Source organism: Hippocampus zosterae, chromosome 1, assembly GCF_025434085.1.
Source record: "Hippocampus zosterae strain Florida chromosome 1, ASM2543408v3, whole genome shotgun sequence".
Lineage (NCBI taxonomy): Eukaryota > Metazoa > Chordata > Actinopteri > Syngnathiformes > Syngnathidae > Hippocampus > Hippocampus zosterae.
This window is the reverse complement of record NC_067451.1, coordinates 23,240,766-23,261,498: the sequence shown is the minus strand read 5'-3', so window position 1 is coordinate 23,261,498 and position 20,733 is coordinate 23,240,766. Positions and strand designations below refer to the sequence as shown.

General features: G+C 44.0%; 1 protein-coding gene across 1 annotated transcript in view; it reads right to left on the bottom strand.

Annotated features, from left to right (window-relative positions):
- The window catches only part of LOC127610362 (bifunctional heparan sulfate N-deacetylase/N-sulfotransferase 1-like), a 57,687-nt gene that overhangs the window by 1,681 nt on the left and 35,273 nt on the right, over positions 1-20,733 (bottom strand). The window contains exons 2-14 of the mRNA XM_052080441.1: positions 11,093-12,049; positions 9,465-9,947; positions 8,632-8,719; positions 8,155-8,309; positions 6,811-6,996; positions 4,387-4,515; positions 3,513-3,695; positions 3,139-3,235; positions 2,738-2,861; positions 1,757-1,931; positions 1,442-1,612; positions 863-972; positions 464-566 (exon numbers count right to left, since the gene is read on the bottom strand). Coding sequence (XP_051936401.1) covers positions 464-566; positions 863-972; positions 1,442-1,612; positions 1,757-1,931; positions 2,738-2,861; positions 3,139-3,235; positions 3,513-3,695; positions 4,387-4,515; positions 6,811-6,996; positions 8,155-8,309; positions 8,632-8,719; positions 9,465-9,947; positions 11,093-11,638 — 2,550 coding nt within the window. The 5' untranslated portion in view covers positions 11,639-12,049. The remainder of the gene's footprint in view (positions 1-463; positions 567-862; positions 973-1,441; positions 1,613-1,756; positions 1,932-2,737; positions 2,862-3,138; positions 3,236-3,512; positions 3,696-4,386; positions 4,516-6,810; positions 6,997-8,154; positions 8,310-8,631; positions 8,720-9,464; positions 9,948-11,092; positions 12,050-20,733) is intronic.

Below are 20,733 nucleotides of genomic sequence, written 5' to 3'. Positions count from 1 at the left end.
ATCAGTTAATATAAGAAAACCATTATTAGGCTTGCAATGGAGAAATTCCCAATTCACAGCAGCAAAGTTATGAAAGGAAGAAGTAGAAGAACAAAATGTAGGAGCTCCTGGAAAGGCAGCCACTCTTGCGGCGCCATCTTAAAGTCAAAATAACAAAATAACACAACACATAAGACACAGACAGTCGTTAAATCAACCAATCTGGGCTCTTCCTGGATCTTGATCTTATTAAGTCATTTTGAACAATTCTCTGCTTCCAACTAAAGCTGAACCATTAATCAAACTGAAATGGACATTGCAATGTAGTAGAATGCAATTTTCAAATTGCAAATGCTGCAATTTGGATGACGAGTGGAAAAGTCATTTGTGGCAATCCCACTTTTCACTCAAATTTAACCAGCCACGGGTCCAAATACTTTTGTCTATGTTGTGTAGGTGAACGTTAAGGTTAAAATGATCGTACCTCGGGCTCCATATCAGGGTACCTGCGCCCTTTACTTTTCCCCAGACACTTTGTCTTCCCACCCTCCAGCAGCTGGCACCAGAAACCCTTCTTGGGGTCAAACCTGCATGAGACAGAAACACATCATGTATGATACATTCAAGCATGAATATGGCCTACATACAGAAGACAAAAAGTGCAATGGATTTTTGGCCAGCTAGCTAGTTCACTACTTTTCATAAATCTCGTCAAATGTTCCTGTTGTATTGGCATAGAATTTTACGTCAATTAAGTACTACATTCTTCATTCCATCACTTTTTTCCACCCAAACCATTTTAAAATTTGAACAAATCAGAGGTTAGGAAAGATTTGGACCTTTGACGTTCCACCGGCAGCGGTTCAAGCAGGTGCATACTCACGCTAGGATCTTGTGGTAGTTGATGATGTTAGTTAAGCCTAAGAACTTCTGGATTTTATCCATAACAGAGGCGGGCTCACTTTTCAGCATCTGCCCATCCAAGACCAGCAGCTGGGAAAGATGATGCAAACATTTTAGAACAGAAAAGTCATCTCTCTGCGCACCACAATGGTTCTAATATATTTATCTCATCCGCTTATCCTCACAAGGGTCGCGGGCATGCTGGAGCCCATCCCAACTGTCTTCAGGCAGGAGGCGGCGTACACCCTCAACTGGTTGCCAGCCAATCGCAGGGCACACAGACAAACAACCATTCACACTCACAATCATGCCTAGGGACAATTTCGAGTGTTCCATTAGCCTGCCATGCATGTTTTTTGAAATGTGTGAAGAAATCAGAGTCCCTTGAGAAAACCCACGCAGGCACGGGGAGAACATGCAAACTCCACACAGGAAGGTCGGAGCTGAAATCATAATCTGCACCTCTGCACTGTGAGGCATATGTCCCGCAGATATGTTTTTTATTATTTTTAATCAGTCTGGGCTGCTGGTTGCTTGACCAAATACTCCATATACATACCTGGCCGGAATGGTAGTAGTTGAGCCAGCGCTCCAGGTGCATGGCATACCAGCCTGGCATCAGACATCGATTCTGGAGGACCCGGAGCTTGGCCGGACCCTCGTGACTGGCGGTGATGACATCATGGAATGAGTATTTCAGCGCTACTGGATCATCGTGGGCTCTTTGGTGCTGTAAGTGTAGAATTTATCGTTTCATTACAAACAGTGCAGCTCCAGCGGAGATGCCAAAATGTTCATCATTGAACCAAAAGGTGCTCAGGTGTTCAAAGGTGTACTGGATCTAATGAGGTGTGAGCTCCTCAGGATTACCCACCTGGTACCAAGAGTACGCTCTATCAGCGGGGTTGATGAGGATGGTGACGATCTTGGCTTTGGGCAGGAGCGCTGCGGCCCTCTGAGCAGCCACCTCGGAATCAAAGTAGTTGGCACTCTTCTCAAAGTAGTAGTCGGAGCTAGCATTGGAGGGCAGAGGGAAGTACTCCATGTACCTGACAGCACACAAACAGGAGTTAACGGCGGTCACAGTTGATCAGTTGGAATTTGTTCTCCGTGGATGTGGCTGCTGCCATTCTATGCACAGATGGTTTGGCGCCCACTAAGCATCACGATGCAGAGGGAAAAGCTTTCCAATCCTGAATTCTCTTTGACGTTGTTCTCATTGAACCTCTTGAAATTCCGTGGGAATGTGTGGCTTTGGGCAGATGTAAATATAACTTAGCTTGGGGGTGTCATTCAATCAAGAGTGTCTTTGTTGTGATCGTCCCTGGTATAAATTTACATTTGTTATGCATCGTTTGCTGAGAAATTCCCTCATAAACATTAGTCTGTTGCTTTAGGTTATTTTCACAGTGAAATTGAACAATTTGCACAGAATCTTCCCAATTAGGTTTTAAGCACTAGGCTGCAATCAAATTCTCCTTGGTAACATAATAACATTTGACTAGTCTCTGGAACATCTGTCTGTTCTTATTTCCAAAATAACCACCTTAAAAAAACTTTAAAAGATGCACCTCTGGCTCTTAGAGGTGCATCTTTTCAAAGACAGGCATTTTTTTTACATTCTGTAAATATTCTTTAGTATGGCCATACAGGCCAATCATTGCACTTTTCATTATTTATAATTAAGTTGGTACACAAGCAGATGTTAAAGTGTCGAACACATTGTTGAATCGTGTAACTTTTAACAAATATTTGACACCATTACATTTCACAATGCTTCCCAAAATCAATGTTCTTCTTGACATATTTTTCACGAAGAGCTTATTTGCACTGTGACCTCAGTGTGCTTTCTTACCAATCAATGCCTCTGTGGTAGTTGTGGCCATTGAAGAACTGGATCTCCTCAAAAGTCTCCTTGCTGGGGTAGTTACTGGTCAGGTCAGGGTGCATGCTAAGGAACAGGTAGAGCGCCGTTGTACCTGAGAGGATGGGAAGAGACAGAGTGGAGTTGACAGCAGGGAGGAAATAAAGAGCAAGAAAAGAGGATTAAGTGAGGGCAAATCCAATTACTTTGTACCTCGTACAATGAAGGAAACTGCATAACAGATTAGTCACACCATAACAAATCGGTACCCACCGAAGAAGCAATATTTGATTTCCTGAAAGCTAATCAGAGGCTTGCAGGGATAACCAACACGACTATACAGCGACACTTTCACTGCAACCTGTAGGGGGGGATGAAGTACAGCTTCTCACCTGTCTTCTGAGGGCCAATGACAAGTAGTTTGGGGAAGCGATCACATGTTTTTTCTTTGGACCAGATGTCTTTGTGCCTTTTGTCCTCACATGGATCCTATAGGTGCAAAAATAAGGAAATAAATAAAATCACTAAAATGAAAATGGAAAACTAATGCATATGTTAAAGCACAGTTGAATGACTGCTTGATAACAAAGATGATGCATTGAAATAATAGCTTCCAGCGATTACCTACTAATTTGTTATTGACGGAATTTAACCCATTTAAAAACAAACTCGGTTATTATTACACTTTACGCAAGCGTACTAAAGCACAAGTGAAAGTGAAGACAAAAATGGAGAACAATCTCAAATTAGCACTGGGTGTTCTCGCCTGCCAGAGTGGATCTCTCTCAGATGGGAACAGGCTGAAGTATTTCTGAGCCAGCTGCACTGGCGGCAGGGTCTGCATCTTTAAATTTGTCCATGTCTTGACAAACATCATGAGGCTTTTAAAAGTGTACAGGCCAAGACGGTCGTTCCCATAGTTGGACAGATGGGTCATGAAGATGCTGATCTGTTGGGAGAGGAGTCGCTGTCAGAACTGAAGAGTGAACGGCACGATGGAAAAACAGTTGTGGAGGTTACAGAGGGTCAGCCAAAGTGACAAAACACTTGGACTCTCATAAAAGGTTGATACAACGGAAAAGCTGATGAATTTTCAGCAGCTTTGAGACTCAAACACGTTCTGAAAACATAACATTCTTCATTTTGTGGAATCCAAGAAAACCGCTCAGCAGGATTGGAACACTATCGCTACATAAATTCTAAGCTTGGAGATCAAATGAAATCAATTACGGCTGGAGAAGGGTTCTCTGTAATACTGGACTAGACACCACAAGGACGCGGACTGGAATCAATTTTCAGGATGACTTATGGCTAAAGAAAGCAAAACAGCTGGGATGTGATGAAGATAGTAAGACAGCAAAGATGCAACTGCTACTGTAACCTTTAGTGCAAGCAGTAAATGTTTATGTGATTAAAGGGCAAGATAAGCAGGATGCATAGTTGTGTGGAATGGTGAGAAAAACAAGTAACAGTCGGAACAAGCACACAAGAGACAACTATAGATCTCATAGCTAAGCACAAAGATGTCGCTGAATGACTCACCGGCGAGTCATTTTCCTGTCCCTTATTCAAATTCAGATTAACATCACCAGTTACACGGGTTTCCAAATGTGTCAGACTAAGGCTGCATTTGGACTTACTGGGTTCAGCAGAACGGTGAGGAAGAGTTCTCCCCCGTTGATAAGCTTGTCCAGCTCATTGGGGCTGCCTGGGTAGTCTTTATAGAAGATGGTGTGTGTGAACAGACCGCACGTCTGCCTGGGCAGCACCTGTGAGAACACACACACAAAGTCAACAAACCAAATGGCGGAAATGAAATCAAAACAACACGCACACACCAAATGCTTTCATTCAGCTAGAAACACACATCGTCAGCCCTCCGCTGAGATGAAGAGCCGGGCAGCGTGGGCTCCTGGCAGTTATCCCATATATTGTTTGCTTCCAATAACATCCGTATTATGCCACTCATCTGGCCAAAGCAAAGCTCTCATTCACATCCGCGTCTATATGGAAATTGATGGCACTGAATTTACAGTTTAAAGTGTCTGGGGTACTGAATATCAAGACAAGTCCATTCAGACCATCTCAAGGACGGGGAGGACAGCACAGAGACCACACAGGCCCGCTGAATGTCAAGACTACAAAGAAACTGGACTGAGGCTGCACAGTTTTCCATCAGCTATGAAGGTCACCCAGGGAGAGAAGGAGATAAGATTATTTTTGTTCCTTTTGAACTTTTTGTCATTTATTCGGCTCTCACGCTGCTTTGGAACTTTAATACAGAGGACCCTCGCATAATTGCAGTTTTGGCTTTCGTGAACTCTTTGCAGATAGATATTTTTAAAACATATCTTCAGCTGGTTACAGAAAAACGTGTAACGTGACAAAAGCAGAAGTCTTAAGTCGCCGCATTAAAAATTTTGCTGCAAAGTACCGTCTTCAGTATATATATTTATTGCCCATCCATCCGTTTTCAAGTCAACTGTATTTATAGAGCACTTTCAAACAGCCATCGCTGCATACAAAGTGCCTACAAAATTTCATAAATAATAGGGTTATACAAAATTTCAGTCATGCTTATCCTCACCAGACTGTAGCACATCCGTAATTGAGGCAATGAACAGTTACTAAAGACAGTAAACCACGCCAAAAATATCATCCATCTCGTTGTCTGTTCAATCAAATTTCTGTTGTGCAAAAGAAGGCTGTTGTGTTGCTCATTCAGTCCCAAACAACAGCAACCCAGTTAGGATTTACATATTTAAGGACCAAAGCAACAAGACCAAGGTTACAGATTAACTTTAGCTTTTTGAAATGGAGCACAGTGGCACCTAACCTGAAATTTTAGGGGTGCAATAGAACATTTATGAGCGCACGCTGTAAACTGACTTGAGTAACTATTCACAGCGAAACTAATTTTCAGTGCATTACTGATAAATTGGCTGACATGTGGAGCAGTAGTTTGACAGCGACAAAAACTATTCAAATATAATTCCACAAATGTACTGTCCGCGCATGCGTGAGGAGATGAAAAAAGGTACTTACCGGTACAATGTCTCAAATTTTAGGAGCAAAACACCATTTAGAGGCACTCGAGCTCTGGCGTTATCAGGGTTTTTTAATGATTATTTTGTGAAAAGGCATAGTTGACAGTATGTATCAGATTCATATTGTAGCCTCTTTTAGTTACTGTTGGCTGTAACCACGCCCCAAAAAACATCAAGCTGGATGTCCCCGCAACCAAACATGCATCTCACACTCTCGTCAATTGTCTGTTTTGTCTCACGAAGTTTCTGACTAAACAGTAACAAAACCAGTGGAATACTTAGTGGTAGCTCAGCGGGATATATCAAAACCAATCTAAAACTGCCAAGTTGTGTTGTCACTGCATGACTCCAGCGGTTTTGTGGGAGTAAACACCAAGGTGCTAACTGCCACATCAGCCCACCAGGATACAAAGCAGCTTTCGTACCAGCAAGGCTGGCCCAGTAGAGTCGACACCATTGATGGCCCTCCTGCTTTGCTGTCCAGTCAAATGCTTTACATCAGACATGATCGTTACAGTCATCAATCATCAGGATCACTGTTGTGTACATGCAGGTAGGTTACTGTACAGTACCTATCTTTAGCTGTAAGCTATTTCATGTGATGTATGTCATTTATTACAGGAACTTCTCTATTCGGGCAAGGTCACTATCCGGCGCGAATGTTGGGGCCCCAATGGATTCAGCACAGTGACGGGGATTTAGTGCAGCTTTGTAGGGGCAGCTGGTGATGAAGACATGTCAGTCTTAGCTACGCTGAACAGCAATAATCAGGCAGATGTATCATGCAAGGCTACACGGTCAACTTGAGCACTGAAGAGTACTGTAAAGGATGAAGATTTATTGCTGGCCAATAAAGAGGTGAATGCAAAATAACTGGAGGAGGTAGAGAAGGAGATCATTAATGAAGGATAGAGCATGTAAACGGTAAAGGAGAACGTTGATGGATGGTGAAACGCCAGAGGTAACGAGTTAATGAGGCCTCGTGGATGTCTGGGCGTAGAAGAAATGTGCTCTTACGCTAATGCTGCTGTGGATGAAACCCCGCCGAAAGCGGGCCGGCTTGAGGTGCGGGTACTCCTCGGTGCTAGTCACTTTGATGCTCCAAACCTTCTTCCAGGCGTCGTACAGTTGCAGGTGGACAGGGTAGACGCCTGAATGGTGCGGTGCCACAGCATAGCCCATGTTGATAGGGATTCCATGGTCCTGGACGTCAAGGGAACAATAGGAGAGAAACGGGTCAGGATAACCTGGCTTTTAAATCAGGCCTCTGCACTGGGAGAATTAAAAGGTACAGTGTGAGACTGTAAAAAGTAGCCAGTGCGAAATTAATAACACTGGACATTGGTGACAAAAATCATTTTTGGATGATTCTGGATCTCTTTAAACTAAATTAGATTTTTAATGCAAAAAAAAAAAAAATCAATCAAAATACGTCAGGCAAAATCAGGCAAAATACGTGTTCACTGTGTTCCGAGTTTTTACAAATGTATACCTGTTTGCGTATCGTTGCTAGTGGGAGGAAGAGGTGGAGATTTCCAACACTTGACAACAACATGGAACTTTACCATATTAAGACATGCAAGGTTTCGGTCGGATGGCACAGATATGCTGTTTCTCCTTCCTATTGAGATCACGGAGATCAACCTTAGATTAGCTAATTTGTTTCCCCGGTGCGCCGACTCAAAGGAAAATTTCTTGAGGCTGTCCACAGTTTTGATGCATAATGCATAATCTTTCTGCTGGTGAAGCTCGCGGAACAGTCCAATGCCATGTGAAAAGAATAAAAACAATACCCATTTCAAGAAAATTATGGTACTGTGAAATAATTTGTGTCTGACGGAAAGGGCAAACCGGTTAGACACAGGCGTCTTAAGAAAAGTTCCCATGAGGCAAATGCAAGCGAGCAGCTGTTAAAAAGTTACTGATGAGCAGCAAGCAGGTATTTAAGGCTTGCTGGTGTCTCTGGAGTCCCAAGAACCTCTCGATGCAGGATTTCTTCCTGCCCCCAAAAGACTTGCAGTCATGCATTCAGACACATTTTCGGCACCCCTTACCAACAGTACGAGATGATATGTTTTCCAGGGCTAAAACCCCACGCTGTTCACATACTACGCCAGTGGCACCAATTCTTAAAGGTGTGTAAATGTATAATCATGTACTTTTTTTTTCCCTATGTGTTTAAATGGCAAACTCTTGCTCCTTGGTCGCTTGGAAATGGAAGATGAGAGTTAGGATATTTGTGAGTATAAATTCAAGCGAACTGTGTCAGTTAAGGAAAACTAAACAAGGGACAATGCTCAGGAGAGCTTCTTCCTCTTTGTAATGGCATGTTCTGCACCCGCCCCTCCCACTTCCGCTCACCACAGCAAACTTTTTGTTGAGCAGCATCTGCTCAGCCAGCACAGACTGGTTGTGGAAGAGATGGGGTTGCATGTGGCTCCACATGTGCGGGAACCACCAGAACTCCTTCACATAGGAAAGCAGCAGGTCATCGCCCAGGTCTTCCTCATCTGATCCTGGATATTCGGAGGAGGAGGAGGAGGAGGAGGAAGCAGCAGGTGGGTGGGGAGGACGGGAAGGGAGTTGAAGAGGAAGTGTTAAAAATAGGGGAAAAAAAGGAAAGGTGAAATGGGGTGAGTGATTAAAAAAAATGATTGAGTCAGCAGAGCAGAGTTCAAATATTAGTGCAGCAGGACATAGATGTGAGGATGTTTAAAAAAAAATGTCAGGGTGTAAAGGACGAAGAGGAATAAAAATATTATGATCCCCAAATTTCACAACCTCAAAGTGTTATTTTATTCAGTGTTATGCTCATGCTCGTCACACGAGCAGCCTTACCAGCGTGAAAGAATTTCCCTGAGAAGCCCAGATTGAAGGTGAAGTTGGGAACGTGGGTGCGCATCTCCCTCTGCGTCTCCAGCAGGGCCTAAACACACAGTGGGAGGAGAGGAGTGTGAGCGAGGAGTGAGCTGGTGCACGGGCACATTAATGAGGCACCACAAAGATGACGGCGCACACAGGCCCACATGCATATTTCATTCTGTAGCTTGCTTTCAGTAAACATCCGCCAACATTTCCCTGTTGCCACACTCACTCTTCTCCTCCATTCCGTCTGATATTTTGCTCTCCTCTGATTTTGGGTGTTTGTTTCATTTGATCTGTTCGCTGGTTGAGACTCCCAGCACACACATTTCACCATCTTGTCATGGTGTGATATATTCCTAAAAGTTTGCTGCGGCGGCGGCGGCACCCACGAGGAAGCCTTGATGCATCCTCCATAACTTTTTCTACATCCTCTGCCTCAACTTGTGAGGGTGTCTGTTCAACTGCGAGGGGACGCGGCTAGGGAGCTTTTCAAAATTCTTTCTATGTCTCCGGGCCCCTGAAATATTCATCGCTGTGGCGCTTCTGTGACTTAGTGAGCGTTCGGGCCTGTCAGCTTTGAGCGGCCTACAGAGACAAACGCATTCAAAAGAAAAAGTCGATGGAGAAGATGAGCTGTCAATATGACTGGCATGGTACGCCACAAAGAGGTAACATTTTATTACAGCAAACAGATGGGTGACAGCTTTCGTGTGATACATTTTAAAAGTGACTTGATTTTTCTTTTTCTCTGATAAAGTTGTTCCACTTTGAATGACACGCGTGCAAACGCACGCGCGTACACTCACCTTTACATCAGGCACCTTCATGCGGGTGCCCTCTTTTCCCACAAAGATGTCATCCACATCTACTAGGATATAGCGTTCCAGGGACAACGAGAGCCTCTTCCCAGTAAGAAAGGCCACGGCATCCACAAACACCAATTTATGGAGCCAGAAGACCAAGTTATTCCCAAACAGGACTCTCTGGATGCCATCATGAAGGCCCAAGTCCTGCACCACCGAAGGGAGCAGAGCAGCATTCTGTCCCATGGACGGAATGCTCTCAGCCGATTGGGTCTTGGCCAGCAACACGGGCTCGTACGTCGAGTGGTTGGATTGGAAAACGGTCCAGTCGTCCCCAGGGAGAGGCCCGGGCAGTGGCTGCCCGGATCGGGTGATAAAGAGCAGGGGTGACTTGGGGTTGACCGTGCAGTCCTTTAGACCCAAGTTGGAGTGGAGGAAGAGGGGGAATCCTTTCAGCTGTGCACTCAGAAGACTGTTCTCGTTGGCCTGATCAAAAGAAGAGAGAAATCACACCAATGTCCTCATCACACGGCACAGTGATGAGGACAGAAATATATTGGGTATAATCCCCACATTTCTCCCGTCATGTGTGAAATAAGAGATGTCAGGCCTGCTCAAATGTGACTGCATGAGGCAGCTTCTACCTGCTATGCTCAATCTGCTCCGATCTGAGACTGCAGACAAAATGAATAAGCCTCCTGCTGTGCCCTTTAACATTCAAAGACAGAGGGGTTCAGCGCTTATTCATTGAAACATTCCTCTCCGAATATTCCCACTCTCCAGGTCGCTCACATCACTCTATTGCCTTGGCTGCAAACTTTCACTTTTGTGCTTTTGCGTTTTGAGATGAACCATCATCTGTTCTACTAACTACACGTATACCTATCCAGAGCGAATGGGTTTTAGTGAGGAGGTGCTTTTGCTCCGTTTCATTGCCGAGTCAAAATATTACTAATACATTAAATATTCATTGACATTTTGTTGACAGGAAAGTGTATGAAATTGTACTATACGCTTTGAATAAAATAAAAATCCTGACAGTGAGAAACGCTTCAGCATGACCGTTTTAGTCTTCACAACTTTTCACATTATCCAAGCAGGAACATGATATGTCATGGAACTGAAAAACTGGTTGAATATTTTCCATTCCGCAATGCAAAATTCTTTCAATAGATTTAGAAAATAAAATGTACAAAATCAACGACCAAGGTTGCTAAAATTTTGAACAACTCACTAAAGGAAAAAAAAAGTTTTAGTCCACGACATATCAATGCGAAGGGCCTTTTTGTTGTGTTGACCATGTGCTGAACATGCGGTATCACTTTGACACTCGTAGACATTGCAACGGCATGCTCGTGATTGAACTACATTTTAGGAGTAAAGTATAACAAAGTAAGAATGGCGAGAGAGAGAGAGAGAAAGAGTGAGGTGCCAGACATTCGAATAAAGAGTGATAAACCAAACATGAAAAAGGGGACTAAGTGATCGTGAACCGAGCAGATTTTTCCAGCCCCATGAATCCCATCTGCTTTAAAATGGCACATCCAGATGGACAAGGCAGGAGGTGCGAGTTAAAGCTGGGGGGAAACATGAGGAAGGAGGCAGAGAGACTGTGGTGTTAATGTCCTAACCTTGAAGAAGCCAATGATGCCCACTCCATATTCCACACAGTACTTATCCAGCAGCTCTCGATTCCACGCGTCCAGGTTAACGTACTTGAGAATGTTCTCATAAATCACCAGTGTGAAACGTCCTCTTTCCTTGTCCGTCAATGTTGGCATGTCCCCTTTCCCAGGCGATATCTCAGTCCGGTACTGGAACCGGCCAGACTCCAAAATGGCCACAATCTCCTGGCCCAGTTGAGAATATTGACTTTCCACAAAGACCAGAACAACAGGATCTGTCCTGGCCCCGGCAGGATCCACTCCGGGGCCTCCTGAGACGCTACGCAGTGGTAAAAGCCGAGATGGCGTGACCCTCAGGTCATCCGAGTCGGCCGAGGCACCCTCTGCCCCTGACAAGCCCACTGCTGATGGCTCTAGCTCCCGCTTGACGCCATAAAGGAAGTAGGCCGAGATGAAGACGCTGACGGTGCAGAAGAGAAACAGGAGGAGGAGAGACATCTGCAGAGGGAGGAGACGGACCAGCCGACGGAGGCGAGACACGCATCCCAGCATCGTCTCTCGCCACACCGCTCCCCCCACGGGAGGGTTGAAAACGGCGAGCTGTGACTGTTCACGAACGAAAAATCAGTCTTTTTTGGAAGAAACCACAGGAAGTGTCGAAGTGGCAGCTGCAGCAGCTACTGGAGAAAGAAATGAGATGGTTTCACGGTGACTCTCCCTCATATTGCAAGGCTGCTTATGTCACCATGGCAGAGAAGTGGAAGGCCTCGGATCGCAGGTACACACTTCTGCCTCTGAGGGAAAGCTGACAGGAGGAGTCAATGGCAGGTGAAAATGATGGAAGATTCCATCACCTGCTCATCATGCCAGCTTCCCAACCATGTCCTGGCTACGTTTTGATTAATATTCTTGATTGGAGAACGATCTCATGAGACAAACGACGTCATCCTGGCAGCAGAATATCTGCAAAACAAGACCAAAAAAACAAACGTTAACCATCCAGCACAGTCTGACCTTTTATAAAAAATAATGACTTGGCATCCTTGTTTTGTGTGGGTTTAACAGTTTGTGGGAGAAGTTTGCACTGCCTGTGCCTGCACGCCAAAGGTTCGTTCCACAGTACTCTTGTGCTCACCTACACAAAAGCAAAGAGCTGCCAATTCCCCCTACGCAAACACCCAATCCCATGTACACAAAGGCCAATTCCTACCAAAGTGCAGGCTTCACATAATTCATATGCAGAGTGTGAGTGGCAACAAAGACTTGAGGGCGGTTCAAACAGTACATTATCGAAAAAATAAAATTCTCTATTTTGAGGTCTGTTGGAGAAATAAGACTGGGCATCATTACTTTAATAATGTACCACATTGGGCAATCACAAACACACTGAAACAAACAACAATAATAATAATACATTTTATTTATTAGCACCTTTCAAAACACTCAATGACACCTTGAAACAAACCATAAGATCATCATTTGAACAAAAAAAATACAATATTAACAGTCACCAGCAAATCCGCAGAATTGATTTGATAAAACCATTATTGTTTGGGAAGAGTTTAATTTCATATTTGTTTCACGTTAAAAGCATTACAGCAGACACCCAACACAGCAAAACACTCACAACGTGGCCCATCAGCTACAATCAATGCATTGATTTTTCCAAGACTGAGTGGAGCAAAACACCCCACAGATGATAACAGAATTCTATAAAAATAATCGTTTTACACAGCCTGTTGGCTATGGGAAATGGAGCCAGCACAGTTTCCATTTAAAGTGATCAAGGTCAAAAGATCTTGCAGCTAAGATCAACATCAGGTCTGCATCTCTCCGCAAGTGCAAGCAAACCTCCTCATGCCAGGTTGGGTCCAAGTTTCTACACAATAACGTCCACAAAATACCGGTAAAAGCAGATTAAATCAGTGCGTTGTACGCATGACTACTTTAAATTATTCGAAATTTGTCTCAATCAGAGAGACTCTTTCTTACCAAGATCTTGTTTCTGCCAGTCTAATGAAGCCAAATTGTGTTTGTTACATTTTTGATTATCCCTCCATAACAAATCATTTTCTTCTCCAAAATGTACATACCCTCTTCCAATTGGTTACTTCAACAGCTGACCCCCCACAAAACAAAACAAAAACATCAAAGCCGAATTTGACAAAGGTGTTGCCTTGAGGCGGTTGAATACCTGAACAGAAGTTCTGGATTTCTTTTGTAGATATACAAAACAACTTCTTTCATGTATCCGCATCACAGGGCAATACATTCCCAGAATCCTTTTCAAAGTTAAAATATTTATGAGCAAAAAGACATATGCAACATGAAAAACAAAGTAGGTTTTGATGCCAAAAAAATTCCATCGAGCCTAAATGGGCCTAGCCAGTGAAACGAATAGGTTTTCTTTGCTAGGAAATAAAAACTTGAACATTATTTCAGCTGTAGTATTTTCACTGTGCGCTGCATGTGTGAGGGTTTGCTGTAACTGCTCAATCCAGGCGGCTGTGTCATCATGTGTTTGTATTTGCAGTATTTATTCAACAACCTGGGATTTCATCCAGCCCGACAACAGGAACTTTGCAACAATGCACTTCATGTTGAGAAATCTCTTCATGAAATATCATGCGCATCAGCATGGCAGTCTGTGATCATATGTCAAGGTGCCCAACTCATTATTTTTGTGTTAATGTGCAACATTGAATACATGGCTAACAATTGCAGGGAGCGGGTATGCTGGGCCGTTAGAGGAGACACAAGATACACAGAGTTGGAACACACAAACACATCTTTCCCAAGTCACAGTGTTGATATTCGTCTAGGGACACTGACCTTCAGACTATGATGGCCAAAAGCTAGCCGGAGAGAGTGGGGTAAAGGTAAAGCCATGTGAAGCGAAATGCTACATCGTAGTATGTGAAATTCATCGGGGATGATCGCACTCAAAGAACAGAAGAATGTCAAATGCAAATGAAATGCCTCCATTTATTTAATCGGATTACTTCTGGTGAGGAAAATACCAAACAAATGTATGACCCTCACTCTAGCAAGAAAACAGATGCAGCAATGTAGAGAAAGAATGCGGGACAGCATGAACATGTCACGCTTGCTAGCAGCTGTACCCGTAAGCCAAAGAGTGGGACCGCACAGTATGTCAGAAAAAATATCAATATTGCCATAATGGACAACGCAGTATGCGTATCGCAAAGCCATGCAATAATTTCCTTTTACAACAGTATGCTTTTATCTGAAGTTGAGCTGTCAGATAAAAACGGAAATGTGCATCGCCACCTAATCTCAAGGGAAATGACAATTAATGAGCAAAGAACACATTGAACTTGCTTATCTTACCGCATGAAAAAAATGACTTTTTTCATTCGATAATAAAAATTTTGTTTCTTTTGGTAAATGTTAAATATCATTATAGTCGGCATCTATACAGTATCACATTTTTTTTTTGCAGCCCTACGGAAGAGAAGCCAAAAGGTGCAGAGAGACCAGTGTTTCAGGCTGCCAAAGTCAGTCACCGTCTTATGTCACGAACAAAGAGGCAGATGGGCGATAATGCGCAACAGCAAGCCAACATTTTTTGTTCTCAAAAAGATGACTATGAATGACTATGTGAAAACACATTGGTGACAGAAGGAAATGTTGGATCAAAAAGAAGAAGGTGATAGCAGAGAGGAGAGACAAATGGCATAAACTCAGACAAGGAGGCCGCTCAAACCTGCTCCTTCTATCTCATGCAGGGATGGCAATGGCTAGTGACGGAAAATGTGGAAAGGGGCATGGCCTGGACGGGACGACCAATCACAACAAGTAAGACATCATACACTTCCAATCGCAGGGCTGTTTACAATCGGAAGACGGAATGAATGATCGGGAAAACTCGTGAAAACTCGACGATAAGGTACCTGACCCCCCCTAAAATTTTCTCAACGGATTTAGACGATTCACAAAAATGATCGATTTAAGAAATAAAACGGCGCATGTCATCCCTGCTCATGGGAAGGAAGTAGGCAGGAGGTACACGGCAAGATTAATGAGAAGTGATGAGGAACAGGGAGATGGGGACTGGTCTTCAGCTGTAACAAAGAGGAAACGACACTTGGTTCAGGCATACGAAGTCTACCACCCCACCCCCAACTCACCCATCCTGACACTGCCGTTGCACTTCTGTTAATGTGTGAATAAGGCCAAGTACGTCAGGCCGTGAGAGGAAATCAGTGCATTAATACCATCATGCACTGTCAGGGTAGTTGATGAATGGCGTTTAACAAAATATCAAAAGGATTTCTTGACCTCTAAAATCCAATGAATCGAAATTACCCGTTTGCTTCCTGCTCTAACCAGGCAAACCTGACCAAATCCACTGCTGACAGACAAATAAATTAACTGTCGTGGTGTGTTTCCTCGCCCCGTTTTCCATGGCAACGCTGGGGTTACGTCGCATTCAGAGGCATGGCGAATTGGGTGGTGGTAGTGAACAGGACAGGCTCGTGTCGAGGTCACTTAGTTCCGCTATCCTGAGCAATTGTTGGCACGCATCTACCAACGTGACTTTATAGGGCTGGATGATATGCAGGCCCACCTGTATCAATGGGCTTGCCTGGGCTGACTGGGGCCTATATTTGATGGTTAGCCCAAGGGCGAAAGGTGGCCCTGGCGAGATGTACGGAGAGAGATTGTCTCAAAACTATACAAATATGTATATTTGTGATTTCCATGTGCTTTTGCGGCCCACAAATAAATGCATAACATTCGCATGTATTTTTGAGATCCAAAAATGTACGGGCGATTTTCACGTTTTTCAGTTCCACAAATATATGCACGATTTATTTGTTGATGCTGTGTGAGCATTTATCATGAGATCCATCCATCCATTTTCTGAACCGCTCCATCCTCACAAGGGTCGCGGGGGTTGCTGAAGCCTATCCCAGCAGTCTTCGGGTAGCAGGTGGGGTACACCTGTCTGCCAATCGCCAGCCAATCGCAGGGCACACAGATGAACAACCATCTGTGCTCACACTGACACCAAGGGACGGTTTTGAGTGTTCAATCGGAGAAGCCGGAGAAAACTCACGCAGGCCCAGGGAGAACATGCAAACTCCACACAGGAAGGCCGGATAGTCGATGCACGAACCACTGGACCGCCCTTTATCATGAGATATTATTAGAAAATATTCAACTGTGTGCGGATTGTTCAGTGTTGCTTAGTGGATGACCGGGCACGCGCATTAATTCTTGAGAGACAATGTTACCCTGATTCAAGAGTCCAAACCATCTCTCTCTCTCTCTCTCTCTCTCTCTCTCTCTCTCTCTCTCTCTCTCTCTCTCTCTCTCTCTCTCTCTCTCTCTCTCTCTCTCTCTCTCTCTCTCTCTCTCTCTCTCTCTCTCTCTCTCTCTCTCTCTCTCTCTCTCTCTCTCTCTCTCTCTCTCTCTCTCTCTCTCTCTCTCTCTCTCTCTCTCTCTCTCTCTCTCTCTCTCTCTCTCTCTCTCTCTCTCTCTCTCTCTCTCTCTCTCTCTCTCTCTCTCTCTCTCTCTCTCTCTCTCTCTCTCTCTCTCTCTCTCTCTCTCTCTCTCTCTCTCTCTCTCTCTCTCTCTCTCTCTCCTCCCCCCCCCCCATCTGCTAGAAGGCAGTGTTGTCGCCATTGAACGGGAATGAGTCATCTTCTATTTCTTGTTTAAAAATTGGAAATGGAAAAACGTGAGACGAGCCTCCATCTGATCTTCTATTGCGTGTTTATTTAAAACATGTCGAGAAACAAAATCCGACCATAATTTGACTCCCTCAAACTTGTTTTGCCTTGACACACACTTTCAACAATTCATAGGCGGAATTCAATATTTATATATGATAAATATGGTTTGGCATTGAGAAGCAGGAATCGAGTGGAACCAGGACTAACATTCCGGTTCTCCCGGAATCGTTGCGATTTTTAAATGCCAGTTCTGAATTTCGCTTACCACCGCGCGCACACAGGTCGCAGTGGCAACTCTGGATGTGTTGGCCCTTTCCTGCAGATCTCCTCCACCGAGACCCCGTGATGGTGGCGGTCACCCTTTGCATTGTCTGACGTCCTGTCACTGAGCAGCTGACTCAAAATTGATGTGGATTTGGATGGCAAGTCAGAATCGGGTAAGTATGTTTAGTGCCAACAAGTTAAACTGGAACTATAACGGTGACTCAACATACAAATGTTGATCTAAAATTCAGTGGCACGCTAGTAACTGTTGCATTGTTGTTTTGTCTTGAGGATGTGAAAAATAAAGCTCTCTTGTAAAAAAATGAATACACTGGTTCAAAAGAGACCCTTGAGTAACTCATAGTTAAGTTCACAAACAAGTAAAAGTTCAGGAAATGAAATGAAAGAAGAGAGACATTGAACAGAAGAACCAAAATCGGCCAACACGAATAATAAGTGCTCGCACGTTGCGTGTACATTTCATTTCGTATACATTTGTGGATCTGAAAAATGTGAATTTTCCAAATATGTTTGTGTGAATGATTTTGTGACAAATCTCTCCCCATGTTTGAGAGGCTCTGAATTGGCGTATACGACCGCAAGTTCCAGTTTCTGCCAATATCCAGCAAGTTCGCATAGCCATTGAAAAGGAGAGGATCAACAGATTGCCTTTTGTGTATGTAGAAAAATCTTGAGGTCTGTGAATCCAGCTCATAAAAAAATGTGAGTAACAACAAAAGTGTTGTGTTCATATTTGTGTTCAGTGTAGTTTGCAAGTCTTCCTGAATAGATGCATAATGGACAAATATGGGGACAAAAATGACATCAGTTGCAAATGCGCTTGGGTTAAGGTTAAATAATTCAGAATCATGTAAACCGCAACGTGTAATCCTGTTAATCGTGACATTGTAAACGGGAACAAATGTGTGTATGCCACGTGTGTAATTGCATGGATTGCTTTTTTTGATACTCTTTCGTTGAAGGGGTCCATTTTAAGCACATATGCAGCAGCAAACATGCTCCTCATTTATTTTTGGTTTTTAAAAGGTTAATGTCAGAGGACGCGCTTGATTTTTTCTCTTTTTTTATGTCAGACAGCCCTGTCATTCATCAATATCGAATCAATCTGAAAGGTGCAGTCCATTTTGTGCATTCATCGAGACTGCTGTGATTAAAGGCTTAGGACTGCGAAACAGCACGGAACACTGCGCCAAAGTCCCACTCCAGCTTCCCACACCGGTTTGACAAACTGAATGCACAAGTCAGTCGCTTCAGTTGAGCTGCAAATATTTACACCGCAGCTTCTTTTGCAGTAATTCATCTTATGCCATAGCAGGAATTAACTGACTAAACTGAATACACTTTCAGACTGAATACACTTTTGCCCTACGCATCTTAACCATTTTCTATGAGAGATTATGGAAAAACTAGGCAAGACAGGAAAGTGTTTTCTGAAAAGGTGGTGCGTATCCTCAACGAATATTGGATTAAATACTGTCAGATTCCATCAATGCAAAAAACAGCCAAAACAAAAAGACCATACAGACACTGCTATCATGGCATATTCAGAATTTCACTGCATGGTGATAATCAGTGCCAAGATGAAAACAAAACCGCTTATCTCACAATCATTCATGCTACCTAAGACAGGCAAGCTCAAGCAGAAGCCATATGGTTGGGAGGATCTGGGAAGTGCAAGTGTAAAATGGATTACCTCACAGTGAGAAAAGCTGAGTGGATGAGCTTTAGGGGTGATGGGAACACTGCGGAGAGGTAGAGCTAGCGTGGTAGGGGTCATTAGCGAATGGTGGAGCCGAGAGGTGAAATGAAGACATTTCTCAGCGGTATTACTCCTCTGGGTGTGGGAGGAGAGCGGCGAGAGGAAGCCAAACACAGTCATCAATAGCCTTGATCACCTCTATACAATTAATAAAACGTATCACACACACATAGCACCCCCCCCCCCATCATCTGGCAAACCGCAGTCTATTAATAGAGATGGTGTGCAGCAATTACAGGCATACAGAGATGAGATCTGTAAGAGTAAAACATTAGCAACCGATTGGAAAATAGAGGACATCTGTATAGCATGGCGGCATTAGGAGAAGCAGTCGCAGTCGAGAGCTGCTTAAGAGCAGAAATGTACAGCCAAGTCATTACCAAATACAGATGGGCAACCGATCCCAACTACCAAATGTCATGTCAAAATATTTTATCCGCGTGATTACACGGAGGACAAATTCATCAGATACAAAACAAGAGAACAGACTGAAGGCGAATGAGAAATAATTGACCCCACTTTGGTTGAGTGGCACTGCAGTGCAGAAAGACCACAGGACAGGGGGAACTTATTTTGCGCACGATTAGAAAACAAGTGACAGTCCTCGTCGACTGAAAGTTGGGAGTCGTGCATACGGATGGTCTTCCATGGTTGAATTGACACCAATGACACGTTTACGTGTGAAAATTAAAGGGCGGGCCACGAGCAATCAATTTGCTAGCCACCTGCCTGCTCACCTTACTGCAAAGAATAAAATGTACACTTTTAAGGCATGGAGCACACACTGTCGCGATTTCCTGAAGGGAGAAATAGGCTTGCAGTGCCTCGGACAGCCAACGCACAGAGAGCTGAGTGCAGGAGGAGTCATTTATCATTTTTGTCAGTTGTGGTACAAAAGCGGGGCGAGGGCACGGGGAGGGGGTCTTTCATATAAATTTTGTGTCGGTGGAATCAGCGTGGTGTTTGTGGGCAAAAAAAAAGCAGGCGGCAGTGAGGGAGTTAGATCGATGCTGGTGGGAGTGACTGTTTGTTCCCATTGTTTATCCACTGTCAACTCATGATGATGGCGAAGGACAAAGTGCGAGCATAGCGACCGGCACAATGTGTCCACTCGGGCCCGGGGTTTTTAATGGTTCTTACCATGTGGACAAGAAACATCACTCAAAGGTGAAAGTCCTACAGATGGTGGAAAAAGCAAGTCATGTGCCAGTGACTGGGGTAGGTGGGTGAAAGGAGCAAGTAGATATAGGCAGTCCTTATAAGTGTGTCATTGCTCTGCAAGGTTTTCCCAATCCAATCAAAAGTCAACCCAGCTAAGAGATGATTTCCCAAATCCCCACGGAACCATTTTATCACAACTTTAACACCTGCAGCACAACAGCAAAACAGATTTGCCGAGCTGACATGAAACGGCAACGCTATCAAAAACCAAGACCTTGTGATGGCCGCAGATAAATGAAAGCTCAACTAATAATTGAGTCCCGAGACATGCTGGAGCACAACTATGGCTTGCACATAAGTGACTAATCTAGGCAATCAAAACGGAATAGAGTAAGGAGGAAATGTAGGGAAGGATTTTGGACTGTATGAGCAATAAGTACCGTACTCATCACAAAATGATGATGGGATTTCATCGTCTGCCCAGGAGACTTCTGGTATTATTCCTTAGTGGGGAAATGTGCCTCCCTCATCCCTGCTCCACCTCGTGTTCAGATAAGAAGCGGCCCACACTGATCTGACCGATTTGCACAGCAGAAAAGCATTCCCATGAGAATATCACGTTGCAGTGGAAGAGCTGACACAGGAGATGAGATTCTTGTTGTGCTGCCCATATTTATGCCTCTGAAACCAAACGGATAGGATTTTTCTTTCAAATGTGCTCATAATTACCAGCCTGTTTT